Below are 24,669 nucleotides of genomic sequence, written 5' to 3'. Positions count from 1 at the left end.
GCATAAAAGTGTCGGTGAATAATTGGTATATCGTCAAAACCATGTCGTTATTAAAAAAGAATAATCCGTTCCATTGTTTCAAGAAAGTTATCCACAACCTCAGCTCGTAGCAGCATAAGTCGGTCATATCCAATCCTCGAATGCGTGGGAGGATGACGTGAGAGAGAGAAAGTAGGAGATGAAAGGGCGGCCTTGTGGTATGATGCGCATTTCGAAATTCAGGTGACCGAGAATAGACAGCAACTCGTGTTTAGAGCAGTTAGGATTGTCTAGGAGGTGGGTGGTGCCCAGAATAATCCTGTCAATTTAGATGAATCTAAATTACCGCCTAGAAATTCTATGGATGTGCTTGGTCCCATGGTTTTTCCTTGTGTGAGAGTGATCCCAAGCTCGGTGAAAAGCTTTTGGACCGTTAAGAGGTGCATGACTGGAATGGAGTTGGGGCAGATATTATTAGAAAATCGTCTAGCAGGTGAATAATGTGGGGGATTGCGTAGTTGTTGGATAAAATCCAGCAGATCGCTTCTGACAGCATGTTTAAGATTTTTGGGCCGCTTCTACAGCCAAAAGTCAGGTGGAAGGGGGAAATACAAATTTTTGTTCCAGCGTATGCCAAATGGGCATTATTTTGAGTTAATGGGCATTATTTTGAGTGAATGGGCATTATTTTGAAGGTGGATGTGATATCAACTTTGGCTAGCCAATAACCGCAACCTGTTTCTTTAATCAGTGTTATGGCTTGGTCGTTGTCGTGTTAATGGAGAGAAAATTTGTGGGCCGGAATAAGGATGTTAATGCTTGGAAATGCGGTGATGAGAGGTGTTTTTTACCAGAACATTTTTCTGGTACGGAAAACGCAGAAGGGGGGTTCAGATAAGGGGCCGATCATGAAATTTGCATCGATTTTGCTTTTGATTAGACGGTCGACTATCTCTGTTTCGGCGAGAACTGACAGGAGATTATCGCAGATGCTTTAAAATCGTCCGTGGTGCAGTTACAGGTGTAGATGAGATCAAGCTGGTTTCCTGATCTGTGAGTGCCGACTGTGGCGAGGCGCGTGAGTTCAAACGAGGCAGAGTCACACCTCTTCACATTTCTGACCACTTCTTCATCACTTTCAACATGCTCCACCCTACATGCATTACGCAAACACCAACACCTGTTTATTTTAAATGGAACCCACTCTCTCTCCCCTAGCACCCTCTCTGCTAAAGTGTCCTCCTCTCTTCCCTCCAACTTTACATCTCTTGGTTCTGACACTGCCACCGACACCTTATGCTCTACAATTACATCTTGTCTAGATGATCTCTTTCATCTGTCCTCCAGACTAGCTAGCTGTCCTCTTGCTGTTCTAGGGGACTACCAGTCACTACGATCCTCTTTCTCTGCTAGTGTTACCACAGCAAAAACATCTTTTTAGACCACCAAGGTGACTAATGCATCTAACACTCGGCAGCTTTTCAAGACCTTTGCCCCTTTTCTCCTCCGCCCACTACCTCTTTGACTGCTGAGGACTTTGCTGTATTTTTCACTGAGAAAATATCTGCCATTAGCCAACATTTCTCAGAACCGCAGACCTCGGTACACACTACCCTCACTTCAAACATCGAACTCTCCTCTTTTTCCCTCACCAGACTCTCTCTCGCAAGCCCACCACCTGTCGGCTTGAACCGATCACATCCCATCTCCTTCAGGCCACATCCACCTGCACTCACACACATCATCAACACCTCCCTGCTCACCGGCACTATTCCATCCACATTCAAACAGGCCAGGTCACTCCCCTACTCAAGAAACCCACATTGGACCCTAATACTGCCGACAGTTACAGACCTGTTTCTCTCCTCCTTTTTATTTATGTGACCGGGGATTTAAAGTTACCACCAGAAACACAAATAGCGGTTCACTTTCTTTGTGGTTTATTTATTTATAATTTTCAACAGAATAATTTGTTCTGAAAAATGTTCCATGAACGTACAAAAACACCTCCGGCTTACCACTTTCAAAATTTAGACCGGAAATAAAAGATCCGTTTGGAAACACAGAGCTGAGTATAAAATTTAAAGAAACCTCACAGCTCGATATTCTTCGGTGTCTAATTACCACGGGTGTGATACACAGTTTTATAGTCCAGTTGGGTGTCAACAAAAACTGCAGCACTGCAAAAATACAGCCGTCAAAGATTAAACACAATAAGAAATTACATTACAGAGAATCTTATGCATCGAAACGCATGCAATATTTCCACCGTACGATATGAAAAATACGGCAAAACGGCATTGGGAATACTATACAAAAGAAACACAAAAACATAAATACATGATAACATCCATTTACATTTCACTTGTAAAAAGAAAATAGAAAGAAATAAAACTCACTCAATGATGAGCTCACACTTCACGCCTCACTTTCTCTTTATGAGGGCTGTAATTCCCAACATAATACTGTAAATAATCAGACAAAGTATCGATCACATGAAAACACATGAAACATTTGCAACATGTAAAAGTATGAGACATTTTGTAAAACCGCAGTTGAACAAGCCTACACCTTTGCACACTACTTTGCACACGTCAGGAATCAGCCCTTTAACTCGTTATCGACAGGGTAGAACAATTACCTCCGCTACTAAAGATAGCTTCGCAAAGACCTTGCCAGATCTGACTCCTTTAATAACCATACCAATAAATAAAGAATCGCTCGATGTCATGACCAGGAAATTGGGTACTATTTTCTCTAATACATTAGAAGCTGTTGCACCTACGAAGTCAAAAAAGATTAATGAGAAAAATATTGCACCGTGGTACAATAGCACCACTAGCGCCCTTAAAAGAGAAACTCGCAAACTAGAGCGCAAATGGATAAAATCTCAATTAGAAGTCTTTAAAATGGCGTGGAAAGAGAGTGCAAATTATTATAAAAAGGCACTAAAAGCAGCAAAGGCTGAGCACCTTCGTAACCTCATAGAAACCAACAAAAACAATCCAAGGTTTCTATTTAGCACAGTCGCTAAATTAACAAATAAACAGACTCCACCTGACCTGGCTATTCCGCCGCACCTCGGTAGCAATGAATTCATGACATTTTTTACAGAGAAAATCAAAAACATTCGTGACAAAATTGTAAAAACTCAACCTCCAAATCTGTCCTATGAATTAGCACCAACCATCGCTCCAAAACAAAGGCTCCAGCGTTTTTCACCTATAAAACAGGAAGATTTATTTCAATTTATCGCAACTTCTAAACCTACAACTTGCTTATTAGACCCCATACCAACTAAATTATTAAAAGAGCTACTACCTGTTGCAATTGAGCCCATTTATAACATCATCAACTCGTCAATTAATCTAGGCCATGTCCCAGGACCCTTTAAGATGGCCGTCATTAAGCCTCTAATCAAGAAACCAAACTTAGATCCAAATGAACTTGGAAACTATAGACCAATTTCAAATCTCCCATACCTGTCTAAAATACTAGAAAAAGTAGTGTGCACTCAGTTGTGCTCTTTCTTACAAAATAACAACATGCACGAAAAATTTCAGTCGGGCTTTAGATCGCGTCATAGCACTGAAACTGCGCTCGTTAAAATGACAAACGACCTGCTTATAGCATCAGATAAAGGTAACATCTCACTCCTGGTCCTGCTTGACCTTAGTGCTGCGTTTGATACCGTAGACCATAACATACTTCTAGATCACTTACACAATTATACCGGTATTGAGGGACAGGCACTACAATGGTTTAGATCGTACTTGTCAGAAAGACATCAATTTGTCCATTTAAATTGGGAATCATCCAATCTAACGCAAGTAAATTATGGATTACCTCAGGGATCGGTTCTACGACCCGTGCTGTTCTCCATATACATGCTTCCCCTCGGAAACATTATAAAAAAACATGGAATTAGCTTCCATTGCTATGCGGATGATACTCAGCTATATATCTCATCAAAACCAGATGATTCCTCCCAGCTATCCAAATTGGCAGAGTGCATTAAAGATATAAATCATTGGATGACCTGTAATTTCCTTCTTTTAAATTCTAATAAAACAGAAATATTACTTATCGGACCAAAGACACGCAAACCGAATATTTCTGATTATAAACTGCAAGTTGAAGGATGTACTGTTACTCCAACAAATACAGTAAAAGATCTAGACGTTATATTAGACCGCAACCTGTCATTTCGAAATCACATCTCAAATGTCACAAAAACAGCCTTTTTCCACCTAAGAAATGTTGCCAAGTTACGAAATATTCTTTGTGTTGCTGACGCGGAGAAGCTTATTCATGCATTTATGACCTCAAGACTTGACTACTGTAATGCTCTACTTGCTTCCTGCAAAGGCGATCAAACCACTTCAGCTGGTTCAAAAACGCAGCAGCACGCCTCATCTTCCAACAGCCCAAAAGGGCTCATGTGACACCCCTTTTCATCTCTCTCCACTGGCTACCGGTTGAAGCCCGGATCAGATTCAAGTCACTGATGCTTGCCTACAGGACTATCACTGGATCTGCACCAGCATACTTTCACACCCTACTACACTCCCGCACCCCATCACAAACCATGCGTTCAGCAAACAAGCGGCGTCTTGTAATGCCTTCTCATAAGGGCACTAAATCCCTTTCTCGCTCATTCTCCTTCACAACTCCTTCCTGATGGAACATTCTTCTGTTGAAACTAGTCACTTTGTATTAGTACCATTGCTCTTTTATGACATATCGCTTATTGCTCCCCGAACTCTGTGTAAGTCGCTTTGGATAAAAGCGTCTGTTAAATGACAAATGTAAATGTAAAAAACCTGTAAAGTTAGTGTCAGGGTGTTGGGACAGTTCAAGAGGTCGATGGGTAATATTAAGCATTTTTATTTGCAAACTTTTGTACAGGACATATAATGCAGGCGTGAGCTGCGCAACAAAAAACGCAAATGTGATCCGAAAACCCACAACACCACTTTTCAACATATCTGTACCCTCTTAAGATCAAAGAAAGCATTGTGTGTTTGTCATATAAACTTATATAAAAATTACATAAAAAATATATATGTTTACTTGACATTAAAAAATATCACATATTTTGAAGGGTTTAAGGTTATTGTTCTGTAGTGAGAAAACTGAAATCTGAGCTGTGGAAAAATTATCAGATATAATGACATATAAACACACAGAGAGAAACACACAAGTTCCTATTAAACTGATTATTTTGATCGAGTCTGTGAAAACAAATCGACTTTCATCAGCGAGCAAATTGAGGGATGAGGGAACTCAGATAGCAGGTCTGTAAGATGTCTGCTAAAGATTTAGTCATACGCCTCTGAAGATCTGGAAAACATCTGCTGTGTAAAAACATCTGCTTAACATCTTATAAAGAGCTGTCGTACATCCATTCTGAATCATTCACATCTTACAGACATCTTCTGAAGGTCTATATGACATCTGACGTCTCAGAGACGGATGAGCAAACACCATCTGCCAGATGTCTTGCAGATATCAAATAGATGTTTGCCAGATGTACGTGTGCTATCAGAGAAATGTGTTTCTGGAAAAGAATAAATGCTAAGCGCTACATTTGAAATTCTTTGATCATTCAATGATTGTTGTGGTAAAGGAAACACTGGTAGTGTTAAACCAGTAAAGGGTGCTGTGGTGTGTAATTTTAGGAGTATTGACAGAAATGCAATATAATATACACAGCAATGTCTTCAGAGGCGTTTAAAGATATTATATGATGAAACGTTATGTTATTATTGCTTCAGAATTAATTATTTCTATCTACATTCTCTCCCATTACATGAAATTCACCATGTTGTTTGGTGAGCCGTTATATGCCATTACACTTGACCTTTAACCTGTGTTTATTCTCAAACAACTGAAAATAGTGTTGCAGTAAGTGAAGATGGTGACGGTGTTTGTGAAGATTCAAGGGTCTTCGTTTCATTCCTGTTCTTGTTGTTGCTGTGTCCATCAGATATTCTGTTTCATTATCTCATTCACTTCATCATTCACTGTCACATTTAGCAGCCTGTAGTATGGACACTAAGCAGTGTTCATTTCATCTGGGATAACCCATGTGGGGCCCACGTGGAACCGGTGGACAAAACTTGCTGAGGCCCAAATACACAGACCACATCAAACCCATCTGAGAACCACATGACTTTGCTGGCTGGTGGAAGCAGAATGTCTTTATTTGTGCATCCATGAATGTGAATAAAATGTCATTATTTCAGTTAAAGTGCCACATTAATAGGCTGACACATCCATATAATAATTCTAAAGATTTTTAATAACTTTGACGATTGAAGTGAAAAGTCAGGAGAGAAAACAGTGTCTGTAGATCAGAGTTTATTTGAACTGATCCGTCACCATTACATGAATCCAACACATACAGAATGAAAGTCAACCTTCACCAGATTTCGCCTCAAGTACAGAATAATCTTAAGGAATAATGTTATGTGAAGCAGAAAAACCCTTTCAGTCATGATTTATTCATGATAAAGCACTAGCCTCAAGTACCTTATTGGTTACTACAATAAAAGCATTAAAGCCAAACAATGAAATAAATGCAAATGGCTTGAAATAAAAATAACTTTAAGCCTTCATTTCTCCCTGACGTTTAAATGATCTCTATCGCTGAATAAAAAAACAGAAAGTTAACCAAGGAACAAAAAAGTCTCTTTATTCCTCTTTTGTGGTGCAGATGAAGTTGAGTTGTTGAGATCCAGGAAGACTGATCCAGAGAGGATCTCCTCCAGACTGAACCGCTCCAGATTTCACTTCACGTTCACAGTCATCCACTGCTGTTTCCATCCCCTGAGCCCAATTCTGATAACACACGATCTCTCCATTCACCCAGAACCAGATCCCCACAGAGCAGGAGTGACGTAACCCCAGCCACACCTGAGCAGTCGAGGCCTGATGAAGAACTTCAGTCACCGTGAGCTGAATCTCCTCTGAATCCACTGAAACCAGATCAACATGATTCTCTCTGCAGTAACTTAAAGCTTCAGTCCAGCTCAGATTCTTCTGGATCAATATCAGCCCTTCTGAACACACAACAAAACACAAACACTGTGACTGAACTGAGATCAGTTTCATCATGAAGAAACTTCTGTCATCAAACACACACATTGACTTTTATTAACTCACCTTCATGACACACATAAGTCTGAGAGTAACTGCAACCTGCATCATTCCATTGACCCTCAGCATTCATTCTGGCCTCTGTACATACTGGACCAGAACCAACAGGATTATCAGGTTGACCAGACTGCCAGTATCTGAAGCCGGAGTCAGTGTTATCTGACCACTCCCACGGGCTCCTGAACAGACCAATCCAGACAGATGTCTGAGGATCATTAATGATGTTGTGAATCAGTTGATGGTCAGTCTGGTTCCTCACACTGGTCAGATCAGTATGATGCCGTCTGCAGAATCTCTGAGCTTCACTCCACGTTTGACTAGAAGAATCAATGATGATTGCTTTACTGCTGTCTGTTGAAGAAAAGAAAGATTCAAGTCTCATGATTTTCATTGATTCTCATTACAATCACAGTTAAATCCCAGACTTAAACTTAGACTACACTTCAAAATAAACTTTCATCAATTTAGAAGAGGCCAGTTTAGTCTCCAGCGGTATTACAATAGTCCACCTACAGGGACACTACTAGCAGCATGATCATTATATACTTACTAAATCACACTTAAAATACACTTAAACTTTACTCATGTACACTGTTTTATAAGGTTTGGTGTCAGTTAGGTGTAAAACTCACTTGGTGGAGCATTAACACACTCATAAGACACATTCAGGTATTTGAAAATTCCAACACAAGGATCAAGGAAAAGTGCCAGATCCAAAGAACAACTCGTTTTTCCATCACATCTGTGAGAATAAAAGCAAAAAACAGCTGTTGTGTTCTCTTATTGCATTGCTAGTTGATGAATGTCCACTAGAGGGAGATATTGTTCCAGACATAGAAAGTATAAAATGTGAAGAAGAGGAGTTGATAGGGATAACTGAAAAAGATCAGGACGCATTTTGTACCGAAAGTTAATGTGATTGCTGAGTGACAGAAATTTCACCAAAGGGAGCAAAGACATGACGAATATATACTTCAGTATGTGGCCGCGCTTCGTGATATGGTGTCATTATGTGCATTTGGTGACAAAGAAGATGAAATACTAAGAGATTAAATTGTTGAGAAAGTGCACAGCAGTCGAATTCATGAACGTTTACTACTTGAAGCGGATTTGACGTTAGACAGAGCAGTACAAGTGGCCGTTCAAGTGGAAAATGCCATGGCTAATGCGAGTGAATTTGCAAAACCTGCCGACTTACCACTTCAACGGCTATATGTCAGAAAAAAAAGAAACGACCATGCATAGAACCAAACAAGTTAAAAACCTTGTTTCCTCTTTATTTCTTGTTAATTAGTTCATGCCCTGCACCTGTCCCCACCTTGATTATTTCCCTATTTAATGCCCTAGTGTCTTCTGTCTTGTGTCGGATCATTGTTATGTGTCAGATGTTGCACTTGTCTCCAGCCTTGTCACGTAAAGTAAGTTGTGTCGTGTCGTGTCGTGTCGTGTCGTGTCGTGTCGTGTCGTGTCGTCCCTTAAGTTGTATGTTAGTTTAGTGTAGTCAGTTTATGTTCTTGTGTACCCGTGCTGTTCTCTTGTTTTACTCCCTCGTGGGTGTTTGTTTTGTTCCTGTTTTGTACTTATTATTAAAATCCCTTGTTAACCCTTCATCCGCTGTCTGCGCTTGGGTCCTCTGTCTCTGTTCCCGCAACACATTCATGTCACATTCTGCATGCAAATGTTATCGCTGTGATTCCAGCTGCCATTTAGCAAATTCCAAGCAGTGCCCTGGTTTATATAAGACATGTAAATTATGTGGTAAAACGGGACATTTTGTAAAAGTGTGTCGTTCTGGACGAAGACAGGACTTCAGAGAAATCGAAGTCCCGGAACTGACTGTTCTGTACATGACTAACACAATTGCGGCGGCAAACAAAATTGTGTGTGACTGTCATGATTCCGCTATCATGTCATGTTTATTCTTGGTCTTGCAGCGGAGTCATGGCATAGCCTTAGGTTTTGTGTGAGAAAGACATGACTTTGTTTTGATTCTGACTTGCCATGTGCTTTCTCGTGTCTCGTCAGTGTTTCCCGCCCTTTTGTCTCGTTAACCTTCCCTGAGTGTTTCAGTACCCGCACCTGCCCCTTGTTAATTATCCTGTGTTTGTTCCCCTATAAGACATCCTCGTGTTCATTGTCCTGTGCTCGTTCATTGTATGCTGTACATGTTTCCTGCACCATAGGTAGAGCATGTCAAGTTCTGGTCTGATTAATGTTAAGTTACCTAGTGTTTTGTTATTTTTGCCCCCCTTGTGGGAAGTGATTGTTTTCGGTTTTTGTATTTAGTTGATATAGAGTTTTCCCCCATCGTGGGTGTTTGTTTTGTATCTGTTTTGTTATTAAAGTCTGTTTGTTAACCCCTTCATCCCCGTGTCTGCCTGCACTTGGGTTCTTCCACCACGTCCACCCTCCACGTTCACGACAGTGACATTGAAATGGGCACATTTTCTGGTACTACAACGCAAGAACTAATTGTTGATACTGGATCATCCGTTTCTTTGCTTCCAGAGCATATATATATATATATATATATATATATAAACAATACTTCTCTGAACTGCCCTTGGAACAGTCAGATCTGCATCTCGTCACATATTCAAAAGATAACATTCCAGTGCTGTGTGTGGATCTTAGGGAACCCAAAAAAACAATCGTTGTGGACAGCTACCCCATTCCACACATTGAAGAATTCTTTTCACAGTTGAGAGGTGCTGTGATGTTCTACAATCGACATGGCAAATGCATACCATCAAGTGCCACTGCAAGTGGTCTCTGGTTTTATAACACATGAGGGTTTGTTACGGATTAGCATCAGCACCAGCGGCGTTTCAAAAACTGATGTCTACTATTCTCAGGGGTGTTACAGGCGTCCAGTGTTATCTGGATGACATAATTGTGTTTGGTGACTCTGTTACTAGCCATGATGCTCACCTAAAAATAGTGCTGCCCAAACTACAAGAAGCAGGTCTATATCTGAATGAGAAGAAATGTACATTCCGCCAGGAGAAGCTCACATTTCTGGGACATACCATCTCCAAAGAGGGACCGATGCCAGATCACAGCCACTTGGAAGGAATACATAATGCTCCACCACCGTCGAATGTGTCTACACTAAGATCATTTCTAGGCCTCACCGCTTGGTATGCTAAATTAATTCCTAACTATGTAGCTGTTGATGAGCCTATGAAAGATGTCCTTAGAGGAAATTCAAATTTTGCATGGACTGATGAAGCACACAAAAGTTTCCACGACGTAAAATAACTGATTGCACAGAGCCCCGCATTGGCTTTATTTGATCCCGCTTTGCCCACAATTGTTACAACAGATGCCTCAGACTACGGAATAGGTGGCATCCTGACTCAGCTTCATCCAGATAAGTCTGAAAGGACCTTGGCTTTCGTATCCAGAACCTTGACATCGGCAGAAAGGAAGTCTTGTGTTGTTGAAAAAGAAGCCCTTGCTTGTGTCTGGGTCATTGAGCGTTGGAGAACATACCTGTGGGGCAAAGACTTCAAATTTAGATCAGATCACCAAGACTTAACCACCCTTTTGACTACTAAAGGTATGGGACGAGCTGGACTGAGGATAGCACGATGGTCTGCCAGATTGCTCTGCTTCAACTATACTATGGAGTATAGACAGGGGGTTGACAACCAGGTAGCAGATTGCCTTTTCGCACCTTCCATTGCCAAATGAAATGAATTCTGACTTTGACTCTGAACCAGAAACTGTTGCTGCTATCACTAAACTCCTGTCAGCTGTTCCTGTGGCTGAGTTTGCTGCTGAAAGCTCCTCATGTAATGAGCTCGCCAAACTTTGTCAATACATCGAGTGTGGCTGGCCCCCTACATCCAAAGCCCTGCATTCTGACATGTCCAGGTACTTTCCAATACGAGACGAACTGTCTATTTTGGACTCGTATGTATTTGGAGGACCACACAGACTGATTGTGCCTCTTAGTTTACATTCTCGTTTGGTCACCCTCACCCATTGTGAGAACCAAGCAACGGCTTAGGGAGCTATACTGGTGGCCTAAGAAGGATTCGCAGGTACAGTCCACAATTGCAACTTGCGTCACCTGCCAACTCAAAGATAAAACTGCTAGAACCACAAATGCACCACTTACCCCTGTTGACTATCCAGCAGGTCCATGGCAGAAACTGGGCATCGACGTTGTAGGTCCTTTTGACATTGGTCCTGTTGGTTGTAGATACGCTATCACATTGATTGATTACCATTCAAAATGGCCAGAGGTAGCATTTTCGCCTCATGTGACTGCATCTACCATTAATGGTTTCCTGAGGTCAGTGTTTGCAAAAAAGGGAATCCTCTGGAGATTGTTACTGACAATGGGTCTCAGTTCGTGTCAACAGAGTTCAAAATCTTTCTATAAGAAAGAGATGTAAAGCACATTCGTACTTCTATACATCACCCGGAAGGAAATGGAGCTGTGGAGCGCTGGAATGAGGTACTGAAGGAGGCTATTCTGACTGCAGAAAGGAAGAGAGCTCCTTGGACATCGTTCATTGAGGATTTTCTGCAAACTTACTGAGCCACACCCCACGCCAGGAATGTATCCTTTTGAGCTGATGTTTGGAAGGAAAATGAGAACGAAATTGACAATTCTTCCAAAGTGCAATGTGAATCCTGCGATGAAAAAGCTGTCAACAAAGGTGATGCGAAACCAGAGGAAAATTAAAGCATACCTGGATACAAAGCGTAAAGCAAAGTATCCGGGGCTAAAAAAAGGCGACTTTGTACAGGTGAGAAAACCTGTGCATGTGAGAAAAGGGAAATAAAAATTCAGCAACCCTATGCAGATTGTTAGAAGGAAGACATAGAAAGTAGAAAATGTGAAGAAGAGGAGTTGAGAGGGAGAACTGGAAAAGAAAAAAGAGACCTGTTCGCTACTCGGTGTGCTCTCATTTATCTTTTATGTAATTACACAACAACAGCAAAAAATATAAAATATGTATATTTTAAAGAAAGCTCTTTAATAATGTTTTCTGTTCTCACCGAGTAGCCATCGTACTTAGAGATGTGCTCAGAGTGCACTGAACATTTGTGATCTGGTCAGCTGGTCTTCCAGTAGAGCAGGTCTGTTGGTCTGTTCGCCCATAATTTGCTGAAAGGATTTTAATGGTTCCCTGATCTGTTGATAAAAAGTCACATCACAGACAAATGTGTTTGACAAATCTTTATTTTCTCTCCGTGTTATGTGGACTTGATGCATGAAACTCTGAGAACTCACCACAGCTGAGAAGAACAGTCTGTGATTGACAGATGATTAAATCCTTAGAAACACCTGAAGTCAGAGATGAGAAGTGAATAATATGCAGTGATGCTACTGTGTTACATTGACTGTCTTTCAGTATTACAGTTTTTCTCGATTGTTTACACACAAATATTGGTACTTGAGACACAATGACCACAACATGTAACTAATTCACCAACCCCCTGAACCAATTCTGCTAAACTACAAGCACAATTCCTGCTTTACACTCACATTGCAGATCTAAAACAAACTTTTTTCAAAACACTACACACAATTCTCTGCATTTGGCACAATTTTCGGGCAGAAAAATCTCTTGTTTTCACAAGGAACACACTGCCATTCAAATATGAACACTGACTCATCACATGGGCAAACACATGTCACAAACGCCTATACCCGCTTCTCCAAGCTATAGAAGACACATGTGGAGATATAAAAGCTGATGCTTTTCATGGCTGGACTGAAAAACATTGCTTGTGATGTGGATGAGGTGCTGTGGTCAAACCCAAGAGAAGATGCATCATAGTTTTTTTATTGTAACTGTATACAGTCAATTCTTCTGTTGTTTTGTATGTACACCACTGTATGTGCCACTTTGCGTTGGTTGAGATGTACACTGTACATTGTTTTTGTTGGAAAAATTAAATATATTTGTTATTGTATATTTGTGTGTTCGGACTATAAAATCTATTTTATATATATATATATATATATATATATATGTATATATATGTATATATATATGTATATATATATATGTATATATATATAAAATATTTTACAACACACTTATATGTGTACTGTCTGTAGTAAGTGTAACACTGAACCATATGTAACGGAGGTATTTTTCTCTATGGGGACTTTTATTTTGAAAGGGTTTTTCTCTGCCGTGCGCCGGGAAAGATAAAGAAGAGACGTCTGGGAAATAAGGAGAGCATCAGTTTTATTTCGCGAGGCAGACACGCCATGTTTTTGTACTAGAGGTCGACATTTTTTCCGTTGCAGCTGTAGTGTAAGACAGTGGTGCACGTTCGGATTAAGTTTCGTGATCTTCGTGTACATCAACATTATGATGGGAAACTGTAGACGGAGCTGGAAACAGAGGTTTTACTCAATCGCATCATCGGACAGAGATCGGGGTTGGAGATCGGTTGAGAGCACGAGAGAGAGTTGCTAGAGCCGTGAGTTTTCTTGGAACACGTATGAATGCGTATGTGAGCTGATCGTTTGATTTTGAAGTAGTGATTCGTTTTTTGAAAGACGTTTTTGTGTGTGATCTAAACCAGTTAGCTATGCGCGCCACGTGCGAGCCGAACTGAGCTGCGCCATTTTTGCTCCGGACATTTCCTGAGTTTCCCCGGGCCACGCAGAAACTTTCTGTTTTATATATTTTACGCGCACACACACATACATGAACATTACACTGATAACGAACTGAGTTCTGTGCAATTGAGTGTTTGAACTTTCAATTTGAACTGTGTTTGTGATAACTCTGTTTGTGAAGACTGAATCGTAGAATTGATTCATGAGAATCATTTAAGTGAATCATCTGTGTTGAACTGTGTATGTAATTGAGTTGTGGTTTTGTACACTTCGAACACTTTTGAGGTGTTAAAAAAGGGGTTTGTTTTGCAAATGTGAATCACTTGGTGCTATTGCAAGAAACGAGAAATCTTGAACTGTTTATTTGAATTTTATATTTTTTTTGTTACCTTTTGTTATTTTATTGAAACAGGCCCTTCCAGCAGAAACACAGTTTACTAAGGGCAATAAAATAAATTACTAATTGTTCAATTTAGACATTGAATAGTTGTTTTTGAACTTACCTTGGGGTAGGGGCGTCTCACTTACACTGTTAGGATTAGGTGGGTGGGAATGTGAATTTAAACTTATTCTTCACCACATACACTTCAGGAAGCCACCGTGTTGACACACTCGCCTGCAGCCTACACTGCCTACTCGTTTAATACCTTCGAAAATGGTGTAAGGTAAAACATATACACATAGAATGCATACTGATGCTCAAAGCACCGGAGTGGGGAATAAGATTCCTCCGCTCTTAAGTCTTCCAGGGTAGTGTGTTAACTTTCCCCTACGAGGCGAGACATACAGTCCCGTTACACATATAAAGAGCAAAGTCATTATGATGAATGGAGAAGTGTTTTACATTCATCATAGTGTTTTATAAAGAGCACATCAGTGTTCTACTGGTTCTTATAAATGTCTTTTCATATGATGGTTTGTCTGTGTCATTTGAAAACAAAATTCCATTTTGAGAAGAAAGAACATTTTGCAGGAGAATTGAGGGGTTTTGCCCATTGTGTTTGTTTTTTTTTATTTGTGTGTAGAGTTCTGAGAATATGAGGCATGCTTTCAGAAAATGTGTGTAAACAATTGAGAAAAACTGTAACCGTCTTAAATCACAAGTGTCCCATCCTGTAGAGTTCAGCTCCAACCTGTTCATCTGACCCACATGTGTTCTGTGTCTTAACTGTGATGATTATTATTGTTTCTTATGATCACGTGTGTTCTGTGTCTTAACTGTGATGATTATTATTGTTTCTTATGATCGCGTGTTCTGTGTCTTAACTGTGATGTTTATTATTGTTTCTTATGATCGCGTGTTCTGTGTCTTAACTGTGATGATTATTATTGTTTCTTATGATCGCGTGTTCTGTGTCTTAACTGTGATGATTATTATTGTTTCTTAACTGTGATGATTATTATTGTTTCTTATGATCGCGTGTTCTGTGTCTTAACTGTGATGTTTATTATTGTTTCTTATGATCACGTGTGTTCTGTGTCTTAACTGTGATGATTATTATTGTTTCTTATGATCGCATGTGTTCTGTGTCTTAACTGTGATGATTATTATTGTTTCTTATGATCGCGTGTTCTGTGTCTTAACTGTGATGATTATTATTGTTTCTTATGATCGCGTGTTCTGTGTCTTAACTGTGATGTTTATTATTGTTTCTTATGATCTCGTGTTCTGTGTCTTAACTGTGATGATTATTATTGTTTCTTATGATCGCGTGTTCTGTGTCTTAACTGTGATGATTATTATTGTTTCTTATGATCACGTGTGTTCTGTGTCTTAACTGTGATGATTATTATTGTTTCTTATGATCGCGTGTTCTGTGTCTTAACTGTGATGTTTATTATTGTTTCTTATGATCTCGTGTTCTGTGTCTTAACTGTGATGATTATTATTGTTTCTTATGATCGCGTGTTCTGTGTCTTAACTGTGATGATTATTATTGTTTCTTATGATCGCGTGTTCTGTGTCTTAACTGTGATGATTATTATTGTTTCTTATGATCGCGTGTTCTGTGTCTTAACTGTGATGTTTATTATTGTTTCTTATGATCGCGTGTTCTGTGTCTTAACTGTGATGATTATTATTGTTTCTTATGATCGCGTGTTCTGTGTCTTAACTGTGATGATTATTATTGTTTCTTATGATCTCGTGTTCTGTGTCTTAACTGTGATGTTTATTATTGTTTCTTATGATCGCGTGTTCTGTGTCTTAACTGTGATGATTATTATTGTTTCTTATGATCGCGTGTTCTGTGTCTTAACTGTGATGTTTATTATTGTTTCTTATGATCGCGTGTACTGTGTCTTAACTGTGATGTTTATTGTTGTTTCTTATGATCGCGTGTTCTGTGTCTTAACTGTGATGATTATTGTTGTTTCTTATGATCGCGTGTTCTGTGTCTTAACTGTGATGTTTATTATTGTTTCTTATGATCGCGTGTACTGTGTCTTAACTGTGATGTTTATTGTTGTTTCTTATGATCGCGTGTTCTGTGTCTTAACTGTGATGTTCACTATTGTTTCTTATGATCGCGTGTTCTGTGTCTTAACTGTGATGTTTACTATTGTTTCTTATGATCGCGTGTGTTCTGTGTCTTAACTGTGATGTTTATTATTGTTTCTTATGATCGCGTGTGTTCTGTGTCTTAACTGTGATGTTTATAGTTGTTTCTTATGATCGTGTGTTCTGTGTCTTAACTGTGATGTTTATTGTTGTTTCTTATGATCGCGTGTTCTGTGTCTTAACTGTGATGTTTATTGTTGTTTCTTATGATCTCGTGTTCTGTGTCTTAACTGTGATGTTTATTATTGTTTCTTATGATCGTGTTTTGTGAAGGTTTGTTGTCACTCACCGTTGTAGCAGATGAACTGTGACGGCACATTACAGTCCTGCTGACGCCACGTTCCATTTCTCGTAACAGCACAATTATTTGTGTCAGTCGATGGTTCAGTTTCCCAGTTCAGATATTTCACAGGATCACCCAGAGACCACTTCCATTTATTAACATCTGTTCTCTTCAGTCCAATCCAGACATTCACCAGACTGTTCACGGTCTTCATCAGCTCGTTCATGTCATTGATGTTGTTGACTGTGGCTAGATCTGTGTATTTCTCTCTGCAGTATCTCTGAGCTTCAGTCCAGGTCTTATTCATGTTTATATAGTGATAGCGGCGCTGAATGCATTCAGATATTGAACCGAGAGCTGAAAGAGAGAGTTTAGATTCAAACACATTCACTCAGAGCTGGATCTAAGCAGGAGTGAGCTGACAAAACACGATCATCATTTACTGTGCTAATAGAAAGTGACTAGTTTCGACAAAAACTAGACCACTACCTGTTGAGAGAAGAGAAGGGGTGTAGGAGTGTAGTAGGGTGTGAAGGTTCTTGATGGGGTGTAGTAGTGTAGTTGGGTGAGAAGGTTATTGATGGGGTGTAGGAGTGTAGTAGGGTGAGAAGGTTCTTGATGGGGTGTAGTAGGGTGTGAAGGTTCTTGATGGGGTGTAGGAGTGTAGTAGGGTGAGAAGGTTCTTAATGGGGTGTAGGAGGGTGTGAATGTTCTTGATGGGGTGTAGGAGTGTAGTAGGGTGTGAAGGTTCTTGATGGGGTGTAGTAGGGTGTGAAGGTTCTTGATGGGGTGTAGGAGTGTAGTAGGGTGAGAAGGTTCTTGATGGGGTGTAGGAGTGTAGTAGGGTGTGAAGGTTCTTGATGGAGTGTAGGAGTGTAGTAGTGTGTGAAGGTTCTTGATGGGGTGTAGGAGTGTAGTAGGGTGTGAAGGTTCTTGATGGGGTGTAGGAGTGTATTAGGGTGAGAAGGTTCTTGATGGGGTGTAGGAGTGTAGTAGCGTGTGAAGGTTATTGATGGGGTGTAGGAGTGTAGTAGGGTGAGAAGGTTCTTGATGGGGTGTAGGAGTGTAGTAGGGTGTGAAGGTTCTTGATGGGGTGCAGGAGGGTGTGAAGGTTCTTGATGGGGTGTAGTAGGGTGTGAAGGTTCTTGATGGGGTGTAGGAGTGTAGTAGGGTGAGAAGGGTCTTGATGGGGTGTAGTAGGGTGTGAAGGTTCTTGATTGACTGTATTAGGGTGAGAAGGTTCTTGATGGGTTGTAGGAGTGTAGTAGGGTGTGAAGGTTCTTGATGGGGTGTAGTAGTGTAGTTGGGTGAGAAGGTTCTTGATGGGGTGTAGGAGTGTATTAGCGTGTGAAGGTTATTGATGGGGTGTAGGAGTGTAGTAGCGTATGAAGGTTCTTGATGGGGTGTAGGAGTGTAGTAGGGTGAGAAGGTTCTTGATGGGGTGTAGGAGGGTGTGAATGTTCTTGATGGGGTGTAGGAGTGTAGTAGCGTGTTAAGGTTCTTGATGGGGTGTAGTAGGGTGTGAAGGTTCTTGATGGGGTGTAGGAGTGTAGTAGGGTGTGAAGGTTCTTGATGGGGTGTAGTAGTGTAGTTGGGTGAGAAGGTTCTTGATGGGGTGTAGGAGTGTAGTAGCGTGTGAAGGTTCTTGATGGGGTGTAGGAGTGTAGTAGGGTGTGAAGGTTCTTGATGGGGTGTAGGAGTGTATTAGGGTGAGAAGGTTCTTGATGGGGTGTAGGAGTGTAGTAGCGTGTGAAGGTTATTGATGGGGTGTAGGAGTGTAGTAGGGTGAGAAGGTTCTTGATGGGGTGTAGTAGTGTAGTTGGGTGAGAAGGTTCTTGATGGGGTGTAGGAGTGTATTAGCGTGTGAAGGTTATTGATGGGGTGTAGGAGTGTAGTAGCGTGTGAAGGTTCTTGATGGGGTATAGGAGTGTAGTAGGGTGTGAAGGTTCTTGATGGAGTGTATTAGAGTGAGAAGGTTCTTGATGGGGTGTAGGAGTGTAGTAGGGTGTGAAGGTTCTTGATGGGGTGTAGGAGTGTAGTAGGGTGAGAAGGTTCTTGATGGGGTGTAGGAGGGTGTGAATGTTGTTGACGGGGTGTAGTAGTGTAGTAGGGTGTGAAGGTTCTTGATGGGGGTGTAGGAGTGTAGTAGGGTGAGAAGGTTCTTGATGGGGTGTAGGAGTGTAGTAGCGTGTGAAGGTTCTTGATGGGGTGTAGGAGTGTAGTAGGGTGAGAAGGTTCTTGATGGGGTGTAGGAGTGTAGTAGCGTGTGAAGGCTCTTGATGGGGTGTAGTAGGGTGTGAAGGTTCTTGATGGGGTGTAGGAGTGTAGTAGCGTGTGAAGGTTCTAGATGGGGTGTAGGAGTGTAGTAGCGTGTGAAGGTTCTTGATGGGGTGCAGGAGTGTATTAGGGTGAGAAGGTTCTTGATAGGGTGTAGGAGTGTAGTAGCGTGTGAAGGTTCTTGATGGGGTGTAGGAGTGTATTAGGGTGAGAAGGTTCTTGATGGGGTGTAGGAGGGTGTGAAGGTTCTTGATGGGGTGTAGGAGTGTAGTAGCGTGTGAAGGTTCTTGATGGGGTGTAGTAGGGTGTGAAGGTTCTTTATGGCGTGTAAGAGTGTAGTAGGGTGAGAAGGTTCTTGATGGGGTGTAGGAGTGTAGTAGGGTGTGAAGGTTGTTGATGGAGTGTATTAGGGTGAGAAGGTTCTTGATGGGGTGTAGGAGTGTAGTAGGGTGTGAAGGTTCTTGATGGGGTGTAGGAGTGTATTAGGGTGAGAAGGTTCTTGATGGGGTGTAGGAGGGTGTGAAGGTTCTTGATGGGGTGTAGGAGTGTAGTAGGGTGAGAAGGTTCTTGATGGGGTGTAGGAGGGTGTGAAGGTTCTTGATGGGGTGTAGGAGTGTAGTAGGGTGTCAAGGTTCTTGATGGGGTGTAGGAGTGTAGTAGGGTGTGAAGGTTCTTGATGGGGTGTAGGAGTGTATTAGGGTGAGAAGGTTCTTGATGGGGTGTAGGAGGGTGTGAAGGTTCTTGATGGGGTGTAGGAGTGTAGTAGCGTGTGAAGGTTCTTGATGGGGTGTAGTAGGGTGTGAAGGTTCTTTACGGGGTGTAGGAGTGAAGTAGGGTGAGAAGGTTCTCGATGGGGTGTAGGAGTGTAGTAGGGTGTGAAGGTTGTTGATGGAGTGTATTAGGGTGAGAAGGTTCTTGATGGGGTGTAGGAGTGTAGTAGGGTGTCAAGGTTCTCGATGGGGTGTAGGAGTAGGGTGTCAATGTTCTTGATGGGGTGTAGGAGTGTAGTAGCGTGTGAAGGTTCTTGATGGGGTGTAGGAGTGTAGTAGGGTGTGAAGGTTCTTGATGGGGTGTAGGAGTGTAGTAGCGTGTGAAGGTTCTTGATGGGGTGTAGGAGTGTAGTAGCGTGTGAAGGTTCTTGATGGGGTGTAGGAGTGTAGTAGGGTGTGAAGGTTCTTGATGGGGTGTAGGAGTGTAGTAGTGTGTGAAGGTTCTTGATGGGGTGTAGGAGTGTAGTAGGGTGTGAAGGTTCTTGATGGGGTGTAGGAGTGTAGTAGGGTGTGAAGGTTCTTGATGGGGTGTAGGAGTGTAGTAGGGTGTTAAGGTTCTTGAGTGATCTGGCAGGAACATAGGTCTGCATCAGCGAGTGGAGATACGATTGCAATTGCAATAATCCAGTTTGGACAAGACAAGAGTCTGGACTAGGACTTGTGTAGAGTGCTCTGATAGGAAAGGTCTAATTTTCCTAATGTTGTAGAGGATGAATCTACAGGACCGGGTGGGGCTGGCAACATGACTTGTGAGGTTAAGCCGATCATCGATTACTACCCCCAGGTTTCTGGCTGTGCTGGACGGTATAATCGTTGATGAGCCTAGTTGAACGGCAAGGTTGTGGTGAATCTATGGGTTGGCTGGGATCACAAGCAGTTCCGTTTTTGCAAGGTTCAGCTGCAGGTGATGATCCTTCATCCAAAGCGAGATGTCACTCAGGCATGCCGCGATGCGAGCAGAGACCGTCGGATGGTCAGGTTGAAATGACAAGTAGAGTTGTGTGTCGTCGGCATAGCAGTGATAGGAGAAGCCATGCTTCTGAATGACCGAGCCGAGGGATGTCATGTAAATGGAGAAGAGTAGCAGTCCAAGCACTGAGCCCTATGGCACCCCCGTGTTGAGCTGTTGGGATGCGGAAACCTCATCTCTCCAGGATACTCTGAATGACCTACCCAAGAGGTAGGACTCAAACCATTGCAACGTCATTTCAGAGACACCCATAGCACTGAGAGAAAAGCAGCAGACAGATCCAGTAGGATGAGCAAAGATGACATGGATGATGCTTTTGCCAGTCTCTGGGCTTCGATGACTGAGAGCAGTGCAGTCTCTGTGGAATGACCGCTCTTGAAACCAGACTGATTGCTATCCAGGAGGTTGTTTCGCATGAGAAAGGAGGAGAGCTGGTTGAACAACTCGCTCCAGGGCTTTGGCAATGAAGGGAAGAAGGGAAACAGGCCTGTAGATTTATTAGCATTGTAGGGTCACGGGTGGGTTTCTTCAGAAGCGGTGTTATGCGGGCCTCTTTGAACGCTGTGGGAAATGTCCCAGTGGTGAGCGAAGAGTTGATGATGTGGGTCAGAGCAGGCACAACCGTTGGAGTGATGGCCTGGAGGAGATGGGATCCAGTGGGCAGGTGGTAGGGTGGTTGGAACCAATGACCTTGGAAACATCAGCTTCAGACAGAGGAGAAAAGGCGGGGAGCACACACACGTGTCAGGGATGTGGGCGGGTTTGACAGGTGGTGGAGTAGAAAACTGGCTGCTGATGGCAGTAGTTTTCTTTACGAAGAACGATGCAAAATCAGCAGCTGTTAACTCCGATGAAGGTGAAGGAGCAGGCGGACAGAGGAGAGCAGAGAAGGTTTTAAAGAGCGTGCAAGAGTCCGGAGAGTTGCAGATCTTCGAGTGGTAGTAATCAGTTTTTGCAGAGGTGACGTCAACAGAGAAAGTACAGAGAAGAGACTGGTAGAGAGAGAGGTCAGCAGGGTCTTTTGACTTGCGCCATTTTCTCTCAGCTGACCGGAGGCTGGCGCGATGCTCACGCAGTAAATCCGATAACCAGGGAGCCGACGGGGATGCACAGGCTGGTCCAGATGCAAGAGGGCATAGGTTGTCCAAGCAGGATGAAAGCGTGGAACACAGAGTGTCTGTGGGATTGTCTGTATTCAAAAGAGAGAGAGCTCATCAGAGGGGGGGAGTGCAGAGAAGACAGCAGAGGAAAAACAGGAGGGAGGGAGAGACCGCAGGTTGCGCCCGAAAATGACCATCGGTAAGACATCTGCGATGTCCGGAGCGGTGAGGTCGAGGGTGACGAAGAAGTGATCAGACGTGTGCAGCGGGGTGACCTGAGAGTGATGAGTGGAGCAGTACCTTGTGAAGATCAGATCTAGATGGTTTCCAGACTTGTGGGTTGCTGATGTGGAAACCTGATCGAGGAGAAATGATGCTGTCAGGTTGTTGAAGTCAGCAGCCTGTGGCTTTCCAATGTGGATGTTGAAATATCCTAGTACCACCAGAGGAGTACCGTCCTCAGGTAAGGATGAAAGAAGAACATCCAGCTCCTCCAAGAAATGTCCAAGTTGACCTGGGGGACGCTATATAACTACAAAATGACTTTTAACAGGGTGGGTGATAGTAACAGTATACACATATTTAAGAGATGCAGAAAGGAAATAGGGAGAAGCATTAAAAGTATCAATAAAGGATTAAGTATAAGTGCAAACAAGTAAGACAAAAAGTGCAAGGGTTAATACAAAACAAAAGAAGTGCAATACACAAGTGCCCTGTCGGTGTGTCCCGGCTCGGTGGAGTCGCGCGCAGGGAGAGTTGATGTCTTTACTCTCTTCGGTCTTCACACCATGAGGTACCGCTGCCGTGGTGGGTTGTCGCTTTTTAAATACTCGTCTAATTAATTTAATTCAACAGGCCCCGCCCTCCGATGACAAGTGCACACAAAGCATACCAATTTAAACTAGCCCGAGAACGGAGGAATTAAATAGGAGGAACTAAACCAGCGTGAAAGAGATACAGGTGAAACTAATGAGTGAGCTATAATTGGGAAATTAACTACAGCAGTGAGGGTAAATATGTGAAGGAAACCCGATGAGAGGGAAAGCCTGACAGAGACACGTAGGGTGAAACAAGTGACGCAGACACCAAACACGTGCGGAGCTGTCAACCCAGCTGCATCAAATCAAATATAAAACCAGAAACACAAACTCACCGATGACAAGAAGACTGAAATATACAATCTGAGCCATTTCTGAGGAAGAAACACATTGAAAACCTCAAATGTTAAACTTCTGTTTGTTCACAATTTTAGTATCCAACATTAATTCATTTGCAAAATTAAAAATCTAATAAATCTGTTAGTTTGTTTAGTTTCTGTCATGTTTAAATGTCAATGAAGTTAAAAGTCAACATTTCCATCACTTAGTGTATTTCTACAGAAAGTCAGTTTCTTGATAAAGTTTCATTAAAAGTTATTTTCAGATAAATTCACGTATGAAAAGAATGATATTAATATGAATGAGAATCTTACTTTTCATCTCTTGTGTGTTTCTCTGGTGAATCTGCTGCTGTTTGTCTCTCTGTGTGTTTCTATGTCTTTATATCACATCTGATCTTCAGCACCTCACATCATTTGGGTATTTCTCTGGAAAGACTTATTTTCATATTTTACACCCTGCTTATTTGTGTCCTGTTGTTTATTTTGTAAGGAGAGAACTCAAATGAGAAGAAACAAGGTGTGTGTCTCTTATTTGCCTGTGTGACGTGTGTCAGCCAGTGAACACAAGATATTAAGAGACACAGCAGAGGTTGATGTGGTGTATTTCTTAAATATATATATATTTAAAACAACAAACGTAAAGATTTCAGGCATGACTATAAAAACAGGTCTGGTAGACTTTCGTACAGTCAGCGGGTTGTTCAGCCGTTCCCTTTTGAGAGAACTCCACGCTGCATGGGTTGTCTTGTGCTTCCGGGGGTAACAGGTGTAGGGCATGAATCAATACCAAGGAGACGAGAGGATGGGAACAGAGATGAGACCGGAGAGAGTGTATGGAAGGCCAAAAGGGCCATAAATGCCACTCTCCACACAAAACATGAGATTCTGTTATGATCCTGCAACAAAACCATGAGAAACATGACATGATGCGGCAGAATCATGACAAATGAGCTAATGAAGACTGTAAATAACAGACCTTATTATATCTGGATTGGACTGAAGAGAACAATAAGGACAGTACATTATTTATTTGTGTACACTGCCGCCAGCTACGTCTTTCTTATTATTCTGTATCGCTAGCTAGAGTGTACTTCTGTACTTCCTGTGTATTTTGATTGAAAGGGGTTCCGTCCTATCAGCCATAACTACACCGGTCACACAAAAGACCTACCTTTTCCGGTTTGACCAATTTGTCGTTGTGTTTTCTGACTTGTTATTTAGTTTCCGGAATTGTATTTGTGCTTTGTGGTTTGTTGATGTGTTTTCAGATTTGGTGTTGCATTTTCAGATTTGTAATTGTGATTCAGGATTCGTTTTTTGGCTTTTAGATTCGTTTGTTTTGCCATTTGTTGTTTTGTTTGGCACTTTACGGCTTCCGTAGTATACTGTGTATATAACATATAGTGAACATATATATAAATGTTTTATTTAATGTCCCTTTGTGGTGTTTTGTCTACAATAACTATGTCTTTACTAAATTAGTTTTGTTATTTTGTTTTTTCTTCAATAAATCATATATGCTTTTGTGTTTTTTGTTGTGTTGTGTTTGAGTTTTTACCACCCCCACTTTATCACTAACGTGGTTCAGAAATCAGATGTTCAACAAAGGTTTGGTGCTCTCGCGACTAACTAGTTAGTATTCCCACTGATGCATTGTGTTGTTTCAAATGTGATATTTTGAGTTGGCTGTGACAGTATACGTTATTTTCAGTTTGTGTGAAGCTGTACCACATTTGGCCTTATAAATGTCATCTGTTAAGAGGTCGAATATATAAAATCAATGTCAAGATTTCTTTTAAACCTACTTGACCA

General features: G+C 41.6%; 1 protein-coding gene across 1 annotated transcript; it reads right to left on the bottom strand.

The window, feature by feature from the left end:
* Window positions 1–6,323: 6,323 nt before the first annotated feature.
* Window positions 6,324–23,248, bottom strand: LOC306893326 (C-type mannose receptor 2-like). The gene is made up of 8 exons (XM_079455106.1): window positions 23,170–23,248; window positions 22,852–22,890; window positions 16,588–16,938; window positions 12,392–12,445; window positions 12,157–12,292; window positions 7,773–7,882; window positions 7,147–7,491; window positions 6,324–7,043 (listed from the first exon to the last, which is right to left on the bottom strand). Exons 1-8 carry the CDS (start codon window positions 23,174–23,176, stop codon window positions 6,676–6,678), a joined length of 1,410 nt encoding a protein of 469 aa, XP_079311232.1. The 5' UTR covers window positions 23,177–23,248; the 3' UTR covers window positions 6,324–6,675.
* Between the last annotated feature and the right edge of the window lie 1,421 nt (window positions 23,249–24,669).

This window comes from Barbatula barbatula (assembly GCF_947034865.1).
Source record: "Barbatula barbatula genome assembly, chromosome: 4".
Classification (NCBI taxonomy): domain Eukaryota; kingdom Metazoa; phylum Chordata; class Actinopteri; order Cypriniformes; family Nemacheilidae; genus Barbatula; species Barbatula barbatula.
This window is presented reverse-complemented; position numbering and strand designations above follow the sequence as displayed.

Bases quoted from the DNA above. Each gene is read 5' to 3' on its own strand.
- LOC306893326 (XM_079455106.1), bottom strand. The intron at 12,446-16,587 runs GTGAGTGACAAC...CTCTGACTTCAG, and splicing joins ACAGTTCATCTGCTACAACG to GTGTTTCTAAGGATTTAATC. The intron at 12,293-12,391 runs GTGAGTTCTCAG...TTTTATCAACAG, and splicing joins GACTGTTCTTCTCAGCTGTG to ATCAGGGAACCATTAAAATC.